This window comes from Oxyura jamaicensis, chromosome 2 (genome assembly GCF_011077185.1).
Source record: "Oxyura jamaicensis isolate SHBP4307 breed ruddy duck chromosome 2, BPBGC_Ojam_1.0, whole genome shotgun sequence".
In the NCBI taxonomy this organism is placed as follows: Eukaryota; Metazoa; Chordata; class Aves; order Anseriformes; family Anatidae; genus Oxyura; species Oxyura jamaicensis.
The window spans coordinates 43,222,740-43,244,090 of NC_048894.1; the positions used below are offsets into that span (position 1 = coordinate 43,222,740).

The 21,351-nt window shown below is 39.3% G+C and overlaps 2 protein-coding genes across 2 annotated transcripts in view; one reads left to right on the plus strand and one right to left on the minus strand.

The window, feature by feature from the left end:
* Positions 1-4,888, plus strand: part of STT3B (STT3 oligosaccharyltransferase complex catalytic subunit B) — a 49,871-nt gene extending 44,983 nt beyond the window's left edge. Inside the window, exons 15-16 of the mRNA XM_035318296.1 lie at positions 952-1,164; positions 3,191-4,888. Coding sequence (XP_035174187.1) covers positions 952-1,164; positions 3,191-3,271 — 294 coding nt within the window. The 3' untranslated portion in view covers positions 3,272-4,888. The remainder of the gene's footprint in view (positions 1-951; positions 1,165-3,190) is intronic.
* A 1,988-nt stretch (positions 4,889-6,876) lies between these two features.
* Positions 6,877-21,351, minus strand: part of OSBPL10 (oxysterol binding protein like 10) — a 112,839-nt gene continuing 98,364 nt past the window's right edge. Inside the window, exons 9-12 of the mRNA XM_035318297.1 lie at positions 14,093-14,279; positions 12,444-12,626; positions 10,721-10,874; positions 6,877-9,943 (exon numbers count right to left, since the gene is read on the minus strand). Coding sequence (XP_035174188.1) covers positions 9,899-9,943; positions 10,721-10,874; positions 12,444-12,626; positions 14,093-14,279 — 569 coding nt within the window. The 3' untranslated portion in view covers positions 6,877-9,898. The remainder of the gene's footprint in view (positions 9,944-10,720; positions 10,875-12,443; positions 12,627-14,092; positions 14,280-21,351) is intronic.

The window sequence follows — 21,351 nt, forward strand, 5'->3', positions numbered from 1 at the left end:
TGCACGTGTTCTACTGCATACAGGCTCTAGCCAAAAGCACTTGTGCTGCTAACCAAGCCTTGTACTTAGCTTTTTGCTGTCCTTTGCCTTGCTTCCAATGAGCATCTTAATTCCATTATGCAGTGCACTCACTAAAGCTTTAACTCTTCTGCTTTGTTGTTACAAAAACCAAATGTAAAGCTCCCTACAACATAAGTGAAACAGTTAATTGTCAGAAACTACTTGATTTAGTATCTGTCAGAAACTACCTGATTCCTGTCCAAGTCACATCAGTGTATTAAGCAACACTACGCTATATAATAGGGGCAGGGTATAATTCTCTGAGAAAGTTGTCAGTCCCCTCTGGGATCATCAAACACATACATGGCTAAATCTGCCTCGTTTGCATTTTTTTTTCCTTTCCCATTCTTCCCTCCACGACCGCCCCCTGCCCCAAGGGCTCATCATTGTGATTTGTTATCAAAAGAATCCTTTATTCAGCTAAAAAACTTTGAGCTTAATGGATCTTACTCTTAACACAGTGATCAAATTTAACTGGTAAGCCTGATATGAACTATCTCAGATCGTACAGAAAACGTGGAAGTGCAAACTATGGAGGTATAAAAGATTGGCAAGTACATGAGCAGCTGTGCTAAAAAGCTACCATAGGCTGTTGTACCTCAGGTTTTTGCTTGAGTAGTTCCGTCTCTGAATGAAGAAGTGGTAGTTCTGTTCAGACACTAAGTGCTCTCTTCTGCATCACCTGTAACAATGAGACTTTTTTTTGTCTTTCTCAATTGTAAAAAAATACCTGTGAGAGTTTTCTGTGTAGTAATAACCAGCGTAAGGGAAGTGTCATCCTTTGACTAGACCAGAGGAAAGTGTTGTCATGCGGTATGAAGTACTATAGTTTGCAGTGATGCATGTTTTGGGTTATGTCTTGAACTAATATGCAATCTTTAATCCTTATAGCTGGATTTTCGGACACCTCCAGGATTTGATCGTACACGAAATGCTGAGATTGGAAACAAGGACATTAAATTTAAACATCTGGAGGAAGCCTTTACCTCAGAGCACTGGCTTGTTAGAATATACAAGGTGAAACAACTAGACAACAGGGAGACATTGGATCATAAACTTAGAGTAACCAACATTGTACCGAAACAGAAGTATTTGTCAAAGAAGGTGGGTTCCCAGTGAAGTATTTCAAAGGGGTCAGGAAATGGCAGTTTATTTTTAACAGTGCATCACATAGCTGGTGAATTATGTATTTCCGCTAGCCAGGATGTTATGGATACTGTTCATGTTAGTGTCCAATATCAGACCTGCCTGCTGGTAATAATTGTTAATTTACTGTCTGCTTAACTTACAAGCATGTAAAGACACAAGGCTAGATATTTTTTTAGGCAGAATGCTAACTGGAAATAGAGTGTGTCACTGGCTGTTACAATCCTAAGTCTTCATGTAACTGGAAGTATAATCTCTAACGTACATCAAATCATGTTTCAGTAACTATGGCTCACTAAGTAAAAATGTGGAAGTTGCTTTCTGACTTTGTTTGAAAGTAGTGATGCCTAGAAGTTTAAAAATGGTACTTTTGTATGAAATAAATTAAATATGATTTTTTTTGTTGATGGAATTTAGTGTCTGGCTGCTTCCTGTTTGAAGTCATCTTAATGTTTTTAACAGCGTTAGTTGTGGTGTGCTTCTTCAGCCTAGTAAGAAAGATTTGTTATCAGGGATGTTTGAGAGAATCATAGCAGCCCTGTCCTTCACAAAACCTGATCTCTATATATACTAACGTATGTCACAAAAGGAATTCCAGAATCCTGTCAGAAACAAGCATGTAACAAACTAAATCAATACAGGCACTAACCTTACACTGCGTGTCAGGGAAGTACAAATAGGGAATGCTAGAGGAGACTCCTAATGGTAAAAGTTGCTTACTTAAATGATTTGTTGGAAGTTCATAGAATTTAAGGTATTTGGGAGTTGCCAACAGAGCTAGACTTGCCTTACAAAGAAATCAGAAGTTTTACCACACCTATCAGACACTTACAGTGTAACTTCTGATGTTATATATAGGCCATATTTATCAGTGATAGATGCACTGACCACACTTAAGCTGTGGATGTTTCAGTTCTCTCTAAAGACAGGATAAACGCTGACGCTAATTCTGATCCATCTTGCAGTACCAACCAGCTTTGCTTCCCATTAAGAAATCAGAGGACTAGCAAAGAGTGTGGGGCTAATGGCTAAACTCAGATTTAAGTATGTGCTGAGGGCTCTGTAGTAGCCACAGGTTTTCAACAGTTGCTTCCTTACTGGCAATCAAGTCCATCTCGACTCACTCTTCCATCCTAAGGGTGACATTGCTCAAACTCAGAGAAATAACATTGTCTGAGTATTGTGTATTAGTTTGTGTCTCACTTAAAAATATTATTCTTTTTTAGGAAAAAAAGGGGGGAAACAGTCATATTTAATTGATATAACAGAGCCTGCTGGTAGACACAGCAAATTGCAGCAAGTGTGGGAGTTCCAGCACGTGTGGCAGACACTACTGTTCTACCTGTCAGGAGCTAGCTGTATTTACACAACTTTGAATTTACTATTAGTGAAGACTAACATTAATGCTTCCCCCCATTAACACCTTCTAAAAAAAAAAAGAGGAATCTAAAATCCACTGATAACAACACAAGAGCAGAAAGAGCTAACTAACCTACAAACAGCAGAGGACTAAAGACTAAAATGTGATTATTCAATTTCTCTTCCTTCTTGAAAAACTACTGTTTCAGGCAAATATTACTGTCTAGCTTGCTAACTTCTAAAGAGAATCAAATAGTGCAAAAAGATATAAGAAGGGATTTCCAAACAAAACTAATGCTTTCTATCACTTTTGCTCTTTGGCCTACTTGAGCTTTATCTTGTTGGTTAATTATTAATTCTGCCTCAGCACAAGCATTGAAAATAAATCTACATATCTGGTATATGGGGCTTGCAAAAGTACAACCTGTACAAAAGCAGATGTTGGGCACGAATTAACAATCCCAACTTTAAAAATAATAAATGGATAATACCTAGTTGAGGATTTACCCGTTAAGCTCTTTAAAAATAAATCTAAAGAAAGCTCAGGCATTGCAATGCACAGTATTAAAAACGCGGTCAAGACTAAATCATTAACTAATACATTGTATTCTGTTTTTCTTTTTAGACCTCCAAAAGGAAGCGTGGCTACATTAAGAATAAACTAATTTTAAAGAAAGGCAAGAGACCCAACAGGAAGACAGTTTAAATACACTGTTCTGATCGCTAATACGAAGCAGTTGTCCTTGAGATAACCAGTCTTTGCCTTTAGCTCGAGTCATGTTTCACAGCAACATGAGGGTACAGAACCATCATTGGTCCAGATTATTGTACAAATTTTTTCAGGCAATGTCTGATTAAAAATATTGGCTTATTGAGAACAGCTGTTTTAGATTTGTAATGTGAAGCAAGACAGAGCTGCTATACAAGTCTAGCAGCATTTTTTTTATTGGTACATATTATCCTTCAAATCTGTTGAGAATTTGGACTGACTGCACCAAAGAACCCTGTAATTTGGTCCTTGGCACATGCATACTTGTCAATCTTTTTTGGAAAACACTGTTCAGCTGAATAGCAGCAGTATGTTATAACTGGAATGGTCAAATCTAAAATGACTTGTTTTCAGCAATTAAGAGGAAATAGAGCTGTCTTTGAAATGAAACGTTCAAAATAAGTTACTCCCGTTATTACTTTGCAATGGTTTCTTTAAATGTCCTTTTACTCTTGGCTGCAGGCTGGTTTTGATCTGGAGTGTAAGAAGCAAAGCTGCAGTTTCCACAGGAGCTGACAGGACATATCAATTGGCTGATAGCTCAGATGGGACATGCTGCTTTGGTTTAATACGTGATTGCAGTATTGCTGCCTTACACTATCATTTCATAAGGTAGACAAGGCAAATCTTGCACATTGTAGATACAAGGGCTAAATTTGTATCCTCCTGAAAGATCTGAAATGACAGTAATGAATGCTATAGTAACGTATATCTGAGCACCATTCAGGGGCTGGTGCTCAGAATTTCAGAACAGAAATGAAACTATTTTAGGTAAATGTTTACATGGATAAAACAAGTATAGCCTATTTAAGGAAAAAAAAAGGTTGACAGGTATACAAAACCCCTTTTCTGTGGCTATCAGTAGTAGAGGGTTTGCAAACCTCTCCCCCCCCTCACTGCCTTCTCTTGTGAGGGTAAAAAAGTTTTTTTCTGGAAATCTATTTCTCTGCATTTTTATTTAGAGTGCTTAAATCAATTGAAGAAATTCCTGCTATAGCGCTATTTGCTTTGTCTGTCTTTTATACTGTTTTTTTTTTTAAGAAAAAAAAAAGTGGTGAAAACTGTCAGATTAAATGCACTAAGATAATATAAATGGAGACTGAACATGTTCACTTTCCAGCTATAGGAAAACTTTATACAGACTTGAAATTTTTCTTTTAATAAAATGAAAGAAAGGGTTTTGCAGTTTGTTTTCCTGCCACAGGTTGTAACTTTTTATAGAAACAAAACTTACATCAATAATGTGATGTAAAATGCAGAATAGTATGTACCTTTCATGAAGAAAATGTAAACTTACAGTGTTCTTATGAGAATGTTACTGCTGACTTCTTTCCCAAGGTGTAGAATATTTTTTTTGATTTATGAACTCATTTTTGACTTCAGTGGTTTATACAGACCAATACTACAGCTGCAACATTTTCACAAAGGTAATTAAATCTGGATTTCTGGCCCCTTGTCATTTGGAGATTTCATTTTATTTTGTTGCTTTAAAGCTCAATGCAGACCAGTTGTTGACTGTAGGGGAAAATAAAGTTAATTCAAGTTTTGTGTTAAGGGTGTCGTGTCAGTTTTGTTGTGATTAACTCAGTAACACGGTACTTACAGTCCTAGTAATGAATTAAGGCATTCAAACTCTAAAATATAAGTTTGCTGACCTCATGAAATTGCTGCAATGAAGCCACAGCAGCTACTTAATAAATCTAAGCTGGAAGGATGTTATATTAAATACAGGACCCCTGCTGTGCTGAAATCCGAGGTGGCTGTAAATAGTTCCAGGGAACACAGGCTTCAGCAAATGCAGCTAGCATCTTAGAAAAGTTCAAGCTGTTGTAGTTTCTTGCTTCTTCCAAGGAAATGTACATCCTGTCTCCTCAACAGCAGTAGAAATAAGCAAACATTTGAAAGAGCATCCAAAAGCCAGCCGAATAGATGCTGCTGGTCAGTCTCATTTGGCAATAATGCAGCCTTGCATGAAAAAAAGTACCAGTACCCTTCCCTCCTTAAAAGTTTTTACAGTTCTGTCAAAATACACTTCCTATTTTAGCTGTCGGTATTTTCTTTAATGGAGCAGGAATAATACTAATTTTATAGCATTTTTTAAAAGCAATAAGAAGGTAACTACAGGTATCTCAGCCAGCCTGGGCCCAAATCTGACTTACCTGAACGGTCTTAAATCTAATCTGATTTCAAGGCTTTTGCTACCATCTGCATTTAAATGAAAGTTGCAATTGCTTTGGCATCATTAACGCAGCCACTTAAAAAGAAATAAATGACAAAAAAAAAAAAAAGGCAGGCATGGTATGAGCTTCCTTGGTGCCTCACCTGCATGTAGTGTCAGTGCCTGCTTCGCCACTTGCATCCTAGAAGTACTCAGCTGCGCTACCCTGTAGCTCATCACGCTACAAGAGCTGAACTATACTTGTACCAGCAAGGGAAAATACATGTGCATCTAGCATCATTGCCCAACCTACCTTCCATACTCGGCTGTTTCCTTAGTTATAGGTCATCCTTCTGGTGCTCTACTGAGTCAAAGGTTGCAGATTTTGGAGCATAATTGCAACAAAATAGTAAAAAGCTGAAGGAAAAAAAATATCTAAGCCAGGCTCAGACCTTCAGTTGTTAAAAAACTAAGCCTGCAGTCTGTAACAGCAAGTACTGCTGAAGTTCTGTAGCTCTTAGTCATTACTCCTGAAAGCAATGAGGGCACCACTACTATTGGCTCACCCCCCAGAAATTATTTTGACATGTGGAAGTAATTCCAAAACGGGGAGCCAACAGTTAAACGTCAACACACTTGAAAAAGCATTTCACTGCTTTGACATAGCCGTCTGTACGTATCAATCCCACCATGAGTAAAAACTGAAATTAAATCCTATTTGGTTGTGTCTAAACCTGTCAGCGACAAGGTGCTTAAACCAAATGTGTACGCTGCTCCAAGCCAGGGTCCCGCAGCAATGCCGTGACAGGCAAGGAACGCAACTTTTCCTGTTTCATTTACAGCCAACATTTGCTGTTTTGCATTAAAGCAAAGTGTTCTGGCGTGACACTTTCCAATGATGTGGGTGAATGTTTAAAATAAACCAGACCCGTGTTATCCAGCGCTTGAAAAATGTAGACCAGGAAGAGTGAAGCAGATTTTTCCCCATGCAAGTGTCCAATAACACAGTCAGAGTTGTATTTTCAAAGGTACCTTATCAAGAATTAGTTTAAATGAAATTTTCAGAATCGAGGAAGCATCCTAACTTGTTTCCTTTATGTGACAAAGTAAGGAACACCTTCCCCAGACTTTCCAAAAGCGGTGATGCTACCCAGCCCTGTTATCCCGCTGTAGTGTTGTCCAACTTAAAACCTCTGAGGTGTCTGACAGCATTAACAGGGAGCTAAAAATAAAAATAACAACAATAACAATAAATAAATAAATAAAACATGAGCCATGAAAACAGATCACGCATGCCCTGAGCATTGTACTGTGCTCCCGGACATGAGAATACATGATAGCAGTTAACTACTTTTTCAGTGGAAAGAGAAAGGGCATCCCACTATTAAATGAAACAAATATTTTATTGATGAGCATTGTAATCTTAAATTCACAAATTATGAAAGGAAGGCAAATCAGAAGAGACTGCCAGAGCATCTTTTAAATGATAAAAGGTATAAATTTTCTCTCTGAACATTTCTAACTTAAGAAAAAAAAAGGTTGCATAGGCTTTCTACAGGTGTGCACACAAAAAAAATGGTCTTACATTACAGTTCCAACTGTATACATTGGCTACTTGAAAAGGAAAAGAATCACTTGCAAGTCCAAGACAACTATTGGAACAACCTACAGAGTAAGTCTTAGGAATATTTACTTTTCAGACTTGTAAAATATACCGAACACGTAACTATCAGAAAAAATGACACTTCTTCTGGCTCTTGTTCTGGAATCTCTTGCTGATAGGATCTTTAACGAAAGGGCTATTTTTATGCTCACCTCTCCCAAGTTACTTGGGAAAAGAAACAGTGGTAATGGCATCAGAGGATTCTTCACAGCATCAAAACAAGACATTTATCAGAGCACAAGTGGAATGTTCTCGGCATGCAGGAACAACCAACCATGCAGCCAGGAAAAATCTTCAATAAATTACAAACATAAAATTATTCAAAATTTGTCTTAAAAGAACGCTACAACATCTTTGTAGCTTCGACAGTCACACCGCCAAAGCTGAAAGAGGTCTGCTCTTTCAGGAGCGCAGTCCTGCATGCCTCACAAGAGGTTTTCAATGGCTGTTAGTGGGTGTGTGGCTTGTTCTTTGGTGTATGAAGTCAGAGTTCTGGCAGGAAATGTTGCATGTGTTTAATTCTGCACTTACTTAGTGTTCTTGGTGATGACATTACAAAGTCTACCAATACTTCTAGTTACTTATCAGACTAACCTCTAAACCAGTGGATCCATTGTAAAGTAATGCTTGCCGGTGATAAGGTACGCCTTTTCCTGATGATACTTGGTAGTAGTTCATGATAACTACAACAGCATCGTTTTGGTGTTGTTACACAAAAACATCAACTACCTAAAAATAAGATTTTTTCGTTTTTAAAAAAGCATCAGTTACAAAACCAAGCTCATACAGTCCGCATTTTTTTAAAAAATAGGATTTAAATAATTTATAACACGAATCTTTCTAATGTGCAAAAAAAGGTATATACAAGCAGACAAAATAGCATTTAGGGGGCACAGACCTCATTAAACAGGGATCTGAAGATCTAAATGCAAAGATCTGTTAAGTATGTCCAAGTGAAGTCCAAATGAACAACTACTGCCGTGTAGCCTTGTGTACACACCTCTGTTTAGCCTTTTGGGTTGCTTAAGAGATTTTAATATCTAGCAAAAAAATAAAGTATTAGAAAACGCAAGACAGGAGAACAGATAAATGCAGTACTTTGACTTAAATATATTAGTGTAGTATCTATAAAGCAACTGTTATATTAAGAAAGCAGACAAAAGGCACAAAATTAATCAGTACTACAGAAAAGTAAGCATCCATGCTACTGTAGGTTAGAAATAGAGTGGTTTCTTTACAGGCCGCTGTAAAAGAAGCACTGAGCAGAAGTCAGCACATTTTACACTTGCCTTTTGCTGTCACTTCTCTCAAAAACACCTTCACTTTTAACAAATACTAAAAAGCAACGAAGGTTTAGCACACGTTTATAATCCACTTTCTTAGTGTCACAGTGGTTATCTTACAAAGCAAGATCAAGCTACAGGATTGTTTACTGCTTTATTTTATGAAACAAGTTACATCCCATTTCATTTGTTTCATTAATAAAGTTCTTATTTCAGTAGTAATTTACTAAATCGTTACTTTAACATCAGAAAATCATTTATCTGAAAAGGCTACTCATAAGGAACCATCCAAAAGCAATCACCTGGGCCAAAAGCAAAAAGAAATGAAGACAGGTCTGCTCGATGCCTGGACGAGGAGGAATTAAGGGCTCTCTCATTTCACAGCAGCAATGCACAGCAGCAGCATCTCAGCCGCTGGAGGTGCAGACCCATCACAGCAGCACATCAGAGCAAGACTCCTACCCCACCTCACCTGCCTCAGTTCACAGCCTGGCACACGTGAGCAAAAATGCATCAGCAGTGGTTTAATTTTAAAGGCAAGGCTGTGAACAGGAGTGCCTCAGACACAGACAACGTCAGCGTGGAAAGCTGAGGCAAAGTAAGTTTGAATACCACAGCTACATCTGCCAGAAGGGACTTAGCAAAACGTGTAACCCAAAAGCATTGGCATGGCAATAGCCAAAGAACATCACGCAGCAAGACCAAAAGCAGCTGGCTCACAAGTGACTGGAGACCGATGAAACGTTTGGAAGTAGGACCAAACAAAAAAGTGAGGACACAGCGGGTTAGTGCGAACAATGTCTCGAGAAGGTATTGCTACTTGACGGCAGAAAATTCATACTCGTAAGTGACAGGAAACATGCTCTTAAATCAGCATCCCAAAGAGCGCGCTGTCAATGTGTCATTCTCAAGTCGAGGTGAATTATTCAATGACTGTTTAGACTGAATGACTGCCATTAAGTGACGTCACATTTTAAGTGCAAAACGTTTTTGGCAAAAGTGAAAAATAGAAAACCTTAACCAGTACTAATAAAAAAGTGTGTGTTTTTTTAAATACTAGCGTAGGGCCTGATCCTGCAAGCACACAACTCGGGGAACCCTAGCTGATTCCAGCTCGAGTCCTATGCCCGAACATTTAGAGAATAAGGTCTTCAAATCACTGTTAGTGTTTCTACTTTGTTGACGTGTAGTGTAAGTAATACACACACAAACACACATGCATACTGTGTGTGTATATGTGTATATACGTACATGTGCACATCTGTTTGTGTATCCGTACACACAAAATGGCTCCTGAATAAACTTGAGCTTGTGGTTATTTTGAGATGCGTTGTTCACAGTATATAGCTTCTCATTTGTGTCTTCTGAGAACAGAATCTTTTGAATGACATCTGACAAGTTATATACTGTTTCCTTTTAATGCCTTTAAGGTAAAGTTATAAGACATCTCCTGTTTCTTGTCAAAGGGTCTTCCAGAGAGGATTCAAGTATAGCCAACCATCGCCCTGTAAGAAAATTAGGGAGAGTTTACAAACAAGATTTATACATACTGAACCTGCGTATCTCCACATAAAAGCTAAAACACCACCATCAAAAAAAAAAAAAAAAAAAAAAAAGCCATCCCTGTCATCTGAAAATTCTGCGTTTAATGAATTTACAGGTAATTTGGGCAGAAGGGAAAAAAGTTCCCAAGGGAAAGAGAAGCAATGGGAAGATGCAACAGATGAACTCTCCGGGTTTACACAGATGTACATGCTGGCTGACTTAAAAAGTCATGTAATAATTATCTCAGTATGTCTTACTTGCTTCTCCTTTCCTCTAAGAAAGAACAAAAATTAACTTAGTAAAATCTATCTAATTTTAAGCAGATAAAACCCAAGACTGTTTAAGACATCCATGCTTACTTACATTGGACAATTATCCCCAGAGCATGTTCACTTAAATACACTAAGAATAAGATTAGTAGGAGGCGTGACTACAGAGCATGTGCAAAGCAACGTGGGTTTCAAGGTAAAAAGTCTAACATTAGATACCAAAAATTAATTGTTAAATTAAATCTAACTGAAGGAAGGTGAAGAAGTGTACAAAACAAACATGGAATAATCCACTGCTCTTCTCTAAAAGCCACGCTCTACTAAAAATAAAAAATCAGTGATATACAACAACATTAGCCCATGTTAAGAAACACGCACGTGTTAATTTGTATTAGCCCCATGCTAATTAGCCCCCACCACATGCACACAGATGCTATTGGGCCGTTAAAGAAAAGATGATACAAGTACCTCTTTGGCAAAATATTTTGGTTTCCAGGGCACTGTAAGAGCCATACGTTGCCTCTCCTCTGCTCGCTGTCTCTCTTCAAGGTGGTGCTTGTGTTCTGTTGCTGCATCAATATTACCTTCTTTCAGAGAATTGGTGACGTATTGCCAAAGGTGCCTGTGTGATTGGGAAGGAGCAAAAGCAACAGAATAAGAATATTTTTGCCATAGCCTGGTGCCTGGCTAGACCAGTAGCACAGCAAGGGTCAGACTGATGGCACATTCTCCAAGCCATTTCTGCAAGTCATGTAGCTTGTGAAGCACCACTTACACAAGGATATTCATTTGTGGGCCAGATTTTCAGATGTGCTCAGTTCCCAGGAATCTACCATGCAAGTTAACTTTCTCCATGGCTTTTGTTCACGTTCTTGACTCTTTAGGACCTGACCATTTCTCTCAAAGCTGATGGATTTTCTCTTTCATTTCCTGTTCACATTATTTACTGATGACCTACCCAAATGACCAACATCTGTTCTGCATTTATTTGGAGATAACTTTTAAATTTTAAGGGAACACTAGACAAAAGCAATGAGCACATTACATTGGGACACTCACTGACTACTCCCACCAGGTTATTATCCGAAGAGTTGACATACATGACTCAGCATGCAATAGGTCTACACTGTATTTCCAGTTGACGATAATTATCAATATATAACCCAATTTGTTTTCCACCTGTCTGACAGTATTCAGATGCAATGCCTCCTCACACTATGTTAGCGTAGCAACAACTTTGCTAAAAAATACAGAAAAATACTAAGAAAATGACTGAAAATGACTGCAACTTTCACGTATTTCCAGGGGTATTTAGATGAGTTTGTTTACAATCTGATGAGCTACATATCCTGCAGAAACACTGAGTAATTATAATTTGCTATCTAGTGTCAAAAAAAAAACACCACAAATGTATTGCAGAGTTGCTGGTTTCCTCATTTACTCCAACTCTGTTATTAACCTACACTGAAAAATGAGGTTGTGATAAACAAGCATGTCCAGAAAGTAGAAAATAACATCTGACCTTGCACAAAGGCTCAAGATGCACCTTTGTACAATAAAAACATATTTACAGATTATAAAATTAAATTTTATTCATGTTTTTTAAATCCTCCAATAAAATGTTCCTAAATTCAATAAAAATATTGATTCTTCTGAAGATAAACGTAAACGGTTATTGACAGTGAATAAAGGTTTTTTCTAAGGTACCTCGTCAGAATTAGGCACACGACGAGTTCTGGCAGCCTAAAGACACGTACGTACGTGCATTTATGTCACATCACATTTTACATATTTATACATACATATTGTGTGCTTATATATTACGTATATATATGAAATCCATAAAATCCGAAGTTCCAGCGTGAAGAATAAGATGCAAAATTATCCGTAACAATTTGACTACCACATTACAATCAAAGAAGCATGTAGAAGACCGCATCACCAGTTCCCAAATACTCATTAAAATGCATAAGAGCATTTTTTTTCCTCTAGAAAATTTATGTATACATCACAGCCATGTAATTTATATACTAAAGAACCAACACGCAGCTTCAGCTCCTTCTGCCTAGATTAACACGCTATCTGAAAGCAGGGTTTTTTTGAACCACACTATTTGTAACTGCAGTTTGTTTCACCACTCTGTTTTCATCCGAGGTTAAGCAGCACAATACTGTAATGCCTCAGCCTTTACCTTGATTCCAGTGGGCCTTGTTTTGCTATTGGCCTAATCTTTTTCCTGGTAACGGGTAATTTGCTGGTGTCAATCACTTTGGTTTCTCCATTGCTGTACGTAAATTCCAGCGTACCGTTCCATTCTCCCTGTGCCTTGCACACAATGGTATTAGTGGGATTATGTTTCACTTCGGCTGTAACCCTAATAGAAGAAGGAAAAGAAAAAGGCCACAAAAGATATAACTCTTACCATTTATTATCAGCATATAAAAGCTCTAGCTCTGCAGGCTACATGCAGTTTCTTACATCTACAAAACAGTTTTTCAAACATAAAGACACTGTCCCCCAAAAGATTCAACCTACAAGAGCTCTGCTAACAGCACTAACTTTGGGACCGCATTCTCCCAAAGCACAGCAGTAACCCAGATCCCAGAACTGCTTATCTCATCAGCCTGAAAAACAACCAAAACCGACTGACATTCATGTGAAATTATCAGTGCAAGATTTTGAAGTTCATTTTTCACACCTGAACCTAATGGTGTCAGATACCTGTAAAAGACTTCAGGTATCTTTATTTCCTGCTTTACATCTGCACGTTTAGATGTGAAGCAGTATTAAAGTCACCTCAATGGCTCAGGAACTAGTTTAAGAGTGAGCAAAATAGATAGGTAGGACTAGAAAACCAAAACGAAGGAGTTTCTTGTGTGTGTGCATCTGTATGAAAATGCACACGTGTGCTTTAGCAACCCATCTCGAGTAATCTGTAAAATCAGTTTAAGCTTTTAAATGATTAAACTAATACAGCACAACCCTCCCCCATTTTCACTTATTTTGATGGGTACCGATTATTAATCTGCACCTTTCAGAAAAATTCCTTTCTAAACAGCCCATGTTGATATTTCCCTAACACAATATTTCAAATGGTTGACACACATATGGAAGAAGATATTAGAAGATATTACATAACTGAACACACCATCCCAACAGGCAGCACAGCCATGGAAACAGCCACAGCGCACAGCAGGACTAGAAGAGAGCTCTGCGTTTCAAAGATGGGGTCACCAACTTGAGCATGGAAGTAAGACAGAAGCTATCTTGCATAGCTCCTCCTCACACCCTTATAAAGGGGAGCCAAAGGCAGATCAGCAATATTTTCACCTGTAATTTCAGTGCAGAATTGGCAGCCCCCAGCAGAGCGCCACTGCTATGGGCAGTGACATGTTCCTTATGGGAATAAAAGCTGGCTCCACCTGCAACATCAGCTCTTCTAACACCGCTTGCACAGAAGGAGCAGCTGGTGTAACACAAATATTACTTTTTATATGTATTTTTTTTGCTGATCCTGCACTGTGCATAGGTATTTAGGTATTCAGGTTATAACACAGGGCAAGCCATTTAAATACCGGACAGCAGTTTTTACAGGTGGAAAAGCCTGGAAGAATACATTGACTTTAGTTCAACAAGAGATATTTTACTGGTTAAATGACATGAAATGTGTAACTACAATACACTGCGCTGGAAAGCTGTAAGTCACCTCTGGCATTACCAGGAAAAGAAATAAATATCTTTCTACACAACAGTCCAATAGAGGAACCAAACAGATGTCAAAGTAAGTTTTTCCATTGAAATCCAGTTTCAGGTCAACAAGAACAAGAGTAATTCCCTTACCTGTGGACTTTCCCCCCATAGAAGGGTTTGGTGTGGAAGGTGACCGTAGCGGAATAGCCAGTCCTGGCACAGTTGATGTTGACTTTCCCTCCAAGCTCCACCCACGGGATGGTGAGTATCGAGCGAGCATAGGCACTGGGGAGTGTGAAAACATACTCTTCTTCATGCTCCAGCAAGTGAAGAACACCTAGGTAAGGAGGAGGTTGAAAGTGAAATGATTAAAGCTTGTTGATAAGGCCTGACAGACAGTGACCAAACACTGCCATCACACCATACTTCCACAACGTGCAACTTGCCTTGAAGGAGGGGACTGTCTGCTAGGTAAGAAAAGCCTGCTCTCTGAAAGAAGTTTCTTCAAACAAGCATTTTCAGATCACCTAATTCTAACGTGTGCCTCTGGTTCTTCATGCTGCCAAATGGCCTATCAGAAAATCTGGCTGGATTACTTATTCTGTCTCATTGCCAAGCAATAAACTGCTGAACCTGAAAACAAATCACATTCTCTTGAAGAAAACAAAACAAAAAAGCCCCCTGCCACATCAAATGCTCTGGGTGTTCATTTAGGCATGGCCAAAGGGCCCTTTGGCTCTCCATTCAGTCGGATACCACCAGCTGCTCTCTCCTAGTTTCTGACCCACTATTTGCTGGGAGGAGCAAAAGCGGAGGTCAGGCTAGGTGCGACCAGGAGCTGGGCTTAAGGAAGTCACCTAGAAATTTCCTAGAAGCTTGCTCCTTTTTTCCAAAATGCCTGGTTTCCCACGTAGCCTTTGCAAAAGTCTTGCATTATCAGCGAGGGGGCACTTCTCTGCTGCCACTGCGACCAAACTCACTACGATGCAGAGAAATTTGCTAGTAACTATTTCATTCTGTAAAGGTTCCTTACAACAAAACAAGCAGCAGCAGTAGAAAAATCCCATATTATTTGGACCTACAAAGAAAGTTCCATTTCTGATCAGAAGATCTTAGCTTCCCCTAAGGTTCTTAATTCAGCTCTTTCACACCATAGCTGTAGTTTGGTCTTTAGGAGGCAAAGAACAGGATATAAGACATAACATCAGGTACACAGCAACATAAACCCCGCACACAGAATTAGGCAATGCCAACTGTGTATTATATTTTTATTAGAGTTTTACACTCCTTTATATCCCATTTAATAACTGTCTAAAGGCAAAAATTATACTTTAATTTTTTTTTTTTTTCGCAACAGGGATTGAAAATATCCCATCCCAGAAAGTACTTAGACCCCAGAAATCTTTGCAAAATCAGGAAAATCGTCTTGACACACAAACAGTAATAGCATCTGTTTAGCAACAAGATGAGCTTAAGCCAATTTACCCTCACCCTGGGGCAGAGAGGGGAGAACTGCAACGCATTACTAGCTGTATTTATTAGTTTGTCTGTGTGTTGAAGGCAGTAACAACACATCTTGCAAATTGATCTGGAATGTAATGATGAAAAAGCACTGAACAGGAACAAGCTACTGGTAATGTCAACATAAAAATATGCCCTTAACACTGTACAGAAACACAAGTCTAAATAACACTCAGAATTTAGAAGCACGGCACTGAGAGAATCATCATTTTAAATATTGGCTCCAACTACTAGAACAAAGTCCAGGCACAGGAGGCTCCTCTGCTTGTCGTTTGTGTCTTACTGACACCGTTCCATGGGAAAACATCCCTTGCAGACCATGCTAGCTTTCTGCAGCTGCTCCCAGGATCTGTGCAACCTCAGCCTGCCAGCCACAGCTCAGGCAATGCTTCGACTCCAGCAAGTGTGACACAAACAAGCCAGAGAGTGCAAAAGCACAAACGCAGAAAAACAATGCCATAAAAGAACCTGCAATCATTTTGCCTTTGGCAAGTCACAAGTTGCTTTTGTCATGTGCTGAACCTCCAATGCCAGTGAACAGCCAGGACCCAGACAGAACAAACGTGTTTTGCCTAAAGTTTCTTCAGTTCTATATCTGCAGGTAAACCAAGCTCAATGGCAGGAAGGCTGAGCTACAAAATTCATCCAGGACACTCACCAGGAAGAATTTTTACTCAGAAGGAAAGCTGTGCTTATTGCAGAGCTCACTAAATGAACTACTACAACAACATTAAATTAATAAAGAATAAAGAAGCTTTTCACCAAGGCGATATTAAAAAAGGATCAAAGCAAGCTAATGGCTGCAAACACGCAGAAAGGAAACCTGACAGTCTGCACCTGAGCAATTTCCACCCAGAGGATTGCAACAGGTTTTAGACCCAAGTCCCTCAGCTGGCACGAGGAGGCTGGAGCCCTCCTTTTCCCACAAGCAGGGGACAGCAGCGAGGTGCTCGGACACCAAGGGCATGCCCAGGTGTGGGGCACTCCTGAGCCCAGCCAGCAGGACAAAGGGAATCAGGGCAATACAAGGAACAAGGAAAACACGATCAAAGACTAAGAACAGGGGCCAGGTTTTTCTCCTAACTGGAAAATGAGAGGAACCTCCTAAGCAAGGGCTGGAAGTGCAGCTGGAGATCTCCATCCTTCATTTAGCACTGCCACGAGAGCAAGAGGTGAGAGGCTACGAGCCAGGTTCTGTAGAAATCAAGCTTGCAGATGCCCTTTTTTCCTTTCTCCTCCATTTATTCTCTGCCTTCTTCATTACAACCACAGGCAGCAGCTGTAGCAGGAACCAGCTGTGGGAAATGGCATGGCCTGTGGTGCTGCCATCAGGTCACATCACATCAAAGCAGCTTTAATGGTCTAAGCACAGACGCAACCCTCACGCAGTCAGAAAAAACACTGAAAGCACTGGCTTTCAGCATAAAGGTCTAATACCAGTACCATGGTCAAGCGGGGTGCTCCTCACTCTATTTTAGGAGCCACAACTTCACGTGAGCTTCTGCAGAGCCTCCTGCTTCTCAGGGCCCAGCCACCCTCCTCTGACGTGAGAGGGAACTGCCGTGACAAAACTCGAGTTGGTTTTTGTCTCTCTGATGGGATTGATAGCTTGACTTCTGCATAGAGGAGTGGGAGGGATGTGGAGCTCTAATGAAAAGTGAACAGCAAATAGCAGCGGTGACCTTCACTGTAAATATTTAACAACCACAGCAGGTTAGGTATTAAAAATTGAACCAGCTCTCTTAGCAGTATTTTTGTTTAGCATTTGGTAGCATACTTTCTGAATTCCTTAAACACCTGAATAAACACATCTTTAACGAAGCGCTGTCTCCCTTGAAATATGACTCCAGCTCAATAATTGCGATCTAAAAAGAAAAAAGGAAAGATTTGAAATATCCACAGCTTGACATCCCTTTCAGCACTACCAGATGACCCTTAGTTTCCATTCCAGTGTTTGCTGAGTCCATGTGCAAAACCTCCTGTCCCTGAAGCACCACGAAGACTGGAGCTGCACCACTAGGTCTGAACCAAAGCCCGTGCTCTCCTTTTGAAGAGGAAGCCAAAATGACACAGGGACAACATCTATACCACAATTTGAGTTCACGCCTTACCCCCGCCAAATTTAAATCTCGAGACATTAAAGGGCATGGAAATGAAAACCTAACAGTTATTTTTTAAAGTGGTGTGCAGTTTTAGCATCCACTTTTAAGTATAATTTCATTGTGTCTGATAGATATTGTATAGTAGACAACATGTAGGCTATTTTTCTTCCCTTGCTCCCCAACTGTAGGGGATGTATTCATTTTTGTTTTAAAAAAATCACTATAAATAAATATAAAAAAAATTCCACTAACATTTCTTCCTCATATTAAAGAACTCTTTTGAAAACTGCAGATTCCTTCAAAAAAACTTAAGCATGTATGGGCAGCTATTACGCAAGGAGAATGCACCAGATAAAAACTCTGGGAAGAAAAGTGGGTTTAGTAATCTAGCTTATTATTAGAAAAAATCCCGTAGAGAAGGGTGAATATTTGGCAAACAAGTGCTGAATTTTGAAATCCCCCCTCGAAACATCCTCGAGACCATTTGCTCCTGCTTTTAGGACAACGTATTCACGGCCATTCTCCTTTCCATGCCTCCCCAGCCTACATGAAAGGAAGCGATGTTCGCAGCATCTAATTTTGCCCGTTTGACAATTCCATGTCCCTCACTGGCGCTGGAGCTTTGTGAATTGATTTTCCAGTAACACATATTGATGGAATACCCAGAGGAGACTCTGGATCAATAACTGCAGAAGAGGCATGTGAAATTTAATGCTTCCCATTGATTGTTTGGAGATCAATCTCAACAACAAATGGTATGTGGGTCATAAATGGCCTAGGGCAGTTTCCTGATTTAACAGGCACTCCATGCTGCATTATTCATAACAGCGCACGAACAAGTATAAGTTACGCAGGGGATGAAGCGCACACAGATGCAGTGCATCAAGAAGCCACACCAGTTCACGCAGAGAAGTACAAAACACCAGTACTGGGCCCTTATCATCTCATAAATGTAGCCAGCTGCTCTGCACTGCTCATTTTCCAAAAACTGCAGACATTTGCTAAATTAAGTAATGAGTACCATGTCGTACAGAAAATATCTGAAACCACTGAGCTAAAAAAATAAAAAATAAATAAATTAGTACTAGGGAAATATTTTGGTAGTTCCAGTTGCATGGAGCAGTCGATCTTCAGGGCTGGTAAATTAAAAAGTCACTTATGCCTCAGGAATAGAAATTATAGACCTGTACATGCATAAACACATACGCATGCATGTACTTGAAAAAAAAAATACAAAAAACACTTGTTTCTTTCATTTAGATTTACCCTGGAAAGAGCACTGAACCTTTTCCCTACCTATCAAACCTTTTCCAGATTGATTTCAATTTTTAAAATAATTTTTGAGGCCTGCATCTAAGGAGTTTTTAAAGGATTTTAAATAGTAAAATCACAAGCCATAACTAGCCACTTGATTATACAGAGCAATCCACTTAAAACTATTTTATGTTCTCTGTAAAATTAACCAGCGAATCAAATTTTGGAACAAAAATCATCAGCTGAACAGGAGCCCACGCTGAGGTGTGCTCAGCACATCCTCTTCTGCGAGAAAACCCTTATCTTACAATCAGTATGTGTTTAAAGATCCTTTGGACCATGTAAAACACATTAAATATTTACTTTGACTCTTCCATCTCTTGCTAATTTAAATCCTAATACAATTCTATTCATTACACCCTCTTCCCCTCCCTCACTCTCTCATTAGTACATAATTAACATTAACCAGAATTAGGGACTGTGCATGCAACATGAATTCTGATATGCAAAACACTCTCTTCTACCCTGCTTTCTCCTGAGGAAACTCAGCTCTGGCTGCTCTGAAGAATGTTTTTTGTCATAGAGTGAAGACAAAGTCGAGACATTTCTCTAGCAAAACAGCTTTAAGAGCTCTGGGAAGCAAAGATGAAGGGCTACCGGAGAAGACTGCTTCTCACACGGATTTCCAGCGGTGCCTGCCTACACGCCCTGCACCTCTGCAACTGATATTTACTTTCAATTACTAAACAAAAAAGCATAGGAAAAAAATCTTAGTCACTTCAAGGGGCAGCATACACTACGACCTGTGCAATTAGGATCCTGAGCTGCACCATTTGTATGACGGATCCGTACTGTCCTCAAATCTACCTGTTATTTAAATTCTTACAGAAGCCTTTGCAATTCCATTACGTCTTGTTTCGGTGTATCCACTGCTGCTTCTCACACCAAGGGATAAAAACCAACACGCTCTACACATCTAAGGACATTAAGACTAGTTAAAACAATACTTTCAAAAAGCATCACAGGAATGTTATCAACATACTCCTTACACAATATGGGTCCCCAAATTCAGTACTAGCCTATTTATGTAAACAGCCAAATGCAATATGAAAAGCTTCATTCAATTGTTTGCAGGCCACACGAAAACATTCAGGAGGGAGCAAAGTTTCAAAATATAGCATGGCTGTTTGCATCCATGCTAAGGTCACAACAAAGTCAGAGGTCAAACAAAATTGTTCTGTGAAGTATCTGAACTGGAACAAGGTGGTGGCTCCTAGCACTAAATTATCTGATACATGAATGCAGCAGTTTGTCTCTCTATTGCTCTGTTGCGAAGGATTTTTTTCCACATATATCAAATAGTACTGAACAAATACATGGGGTAATGAAACTACCATGTCAACACCAGTGTGATCTAAATGCAGTCTCAGGAAGGTCACAGGCATATTAAAGATATCAAGCAAACTGCCTTTTCAGAATCTAAAATCCTTACTGACCTAGCAAATAGTCAGAGGCATCCACATGTATGGAAGTAAACTCTACAGGTTATTTTAGACACTTGCCAGTGTCACTGAACACGTCCCACAAGAGCCAGGAAAAGAAGCTGAATGCTCATAACGAAAAAGAGGAGGACAGAAAAAAATATCAACAATAGAACATGATTAATTAGGTCATCCAATACACAGTGGCAAAACCAGAAATGCACAAACAAAACCCAGGATTTCCACGATTCATGAGATGTCTGTTTGTCCCTTATCAAAAGCAGGATCAGTCATACTTAAATCATTCTTGAGAAACTTGCTTAATCTGGTTTTAACAGCTTGAAACAGTACGGTTATACAACCTTTCCAGCCAGCCGCACTGTGAGAAACCTTCTGGTAGCTAACTCTAGTTTCTACCTATCTTAACTACCTTTTTTACACCTTCTGACTAATCACGTCTCTCCATCTACACCTTGCTAGACAAGCTCCATTTGAGATGCTGCTACATGTAAATCGTCCTTAAATAACAAGAAAATCCTCCAAATCACGTTTCACGTCAACAAATTACCAGGCTCTGCGTTACCAGAAATGCAAATACAGACATAGTTTTTCCACACTGTGAGCCCAGCTGCTACTTTTTATTGGTTCTGCGATATATTCCCCAGGATTCATGCTGACCTCAGTCGAATAAAGAATATATACTTATGTAAGACATGATAAAAAAAATGGCTGTAGCAGCTTCTCATTTTTGTGCAGCTTGACAAAGCTACACACCAACTTTGTTAGCAAGACTTCCCTTGAACTAAAAGAAAAGAAAAAAATATACATTTGAACAAAGTATAGTCTCGAGTGGAGAAACCACACTGAGAAGCAAGCATTTTCAACCAAGGCTGTCAGGTTTAGGCTGTTTTCAGACTATAGAAAATATTCAGCGGTACAACTTTCTGCCGCTTGTTACCAGTCGTCAACACACAACAGAAATACTTGGGCTGCTCTGGAGTTTTTCCATCACTTCACAAAAATGCTGTCACTGAATCTGCACACTTCTGGA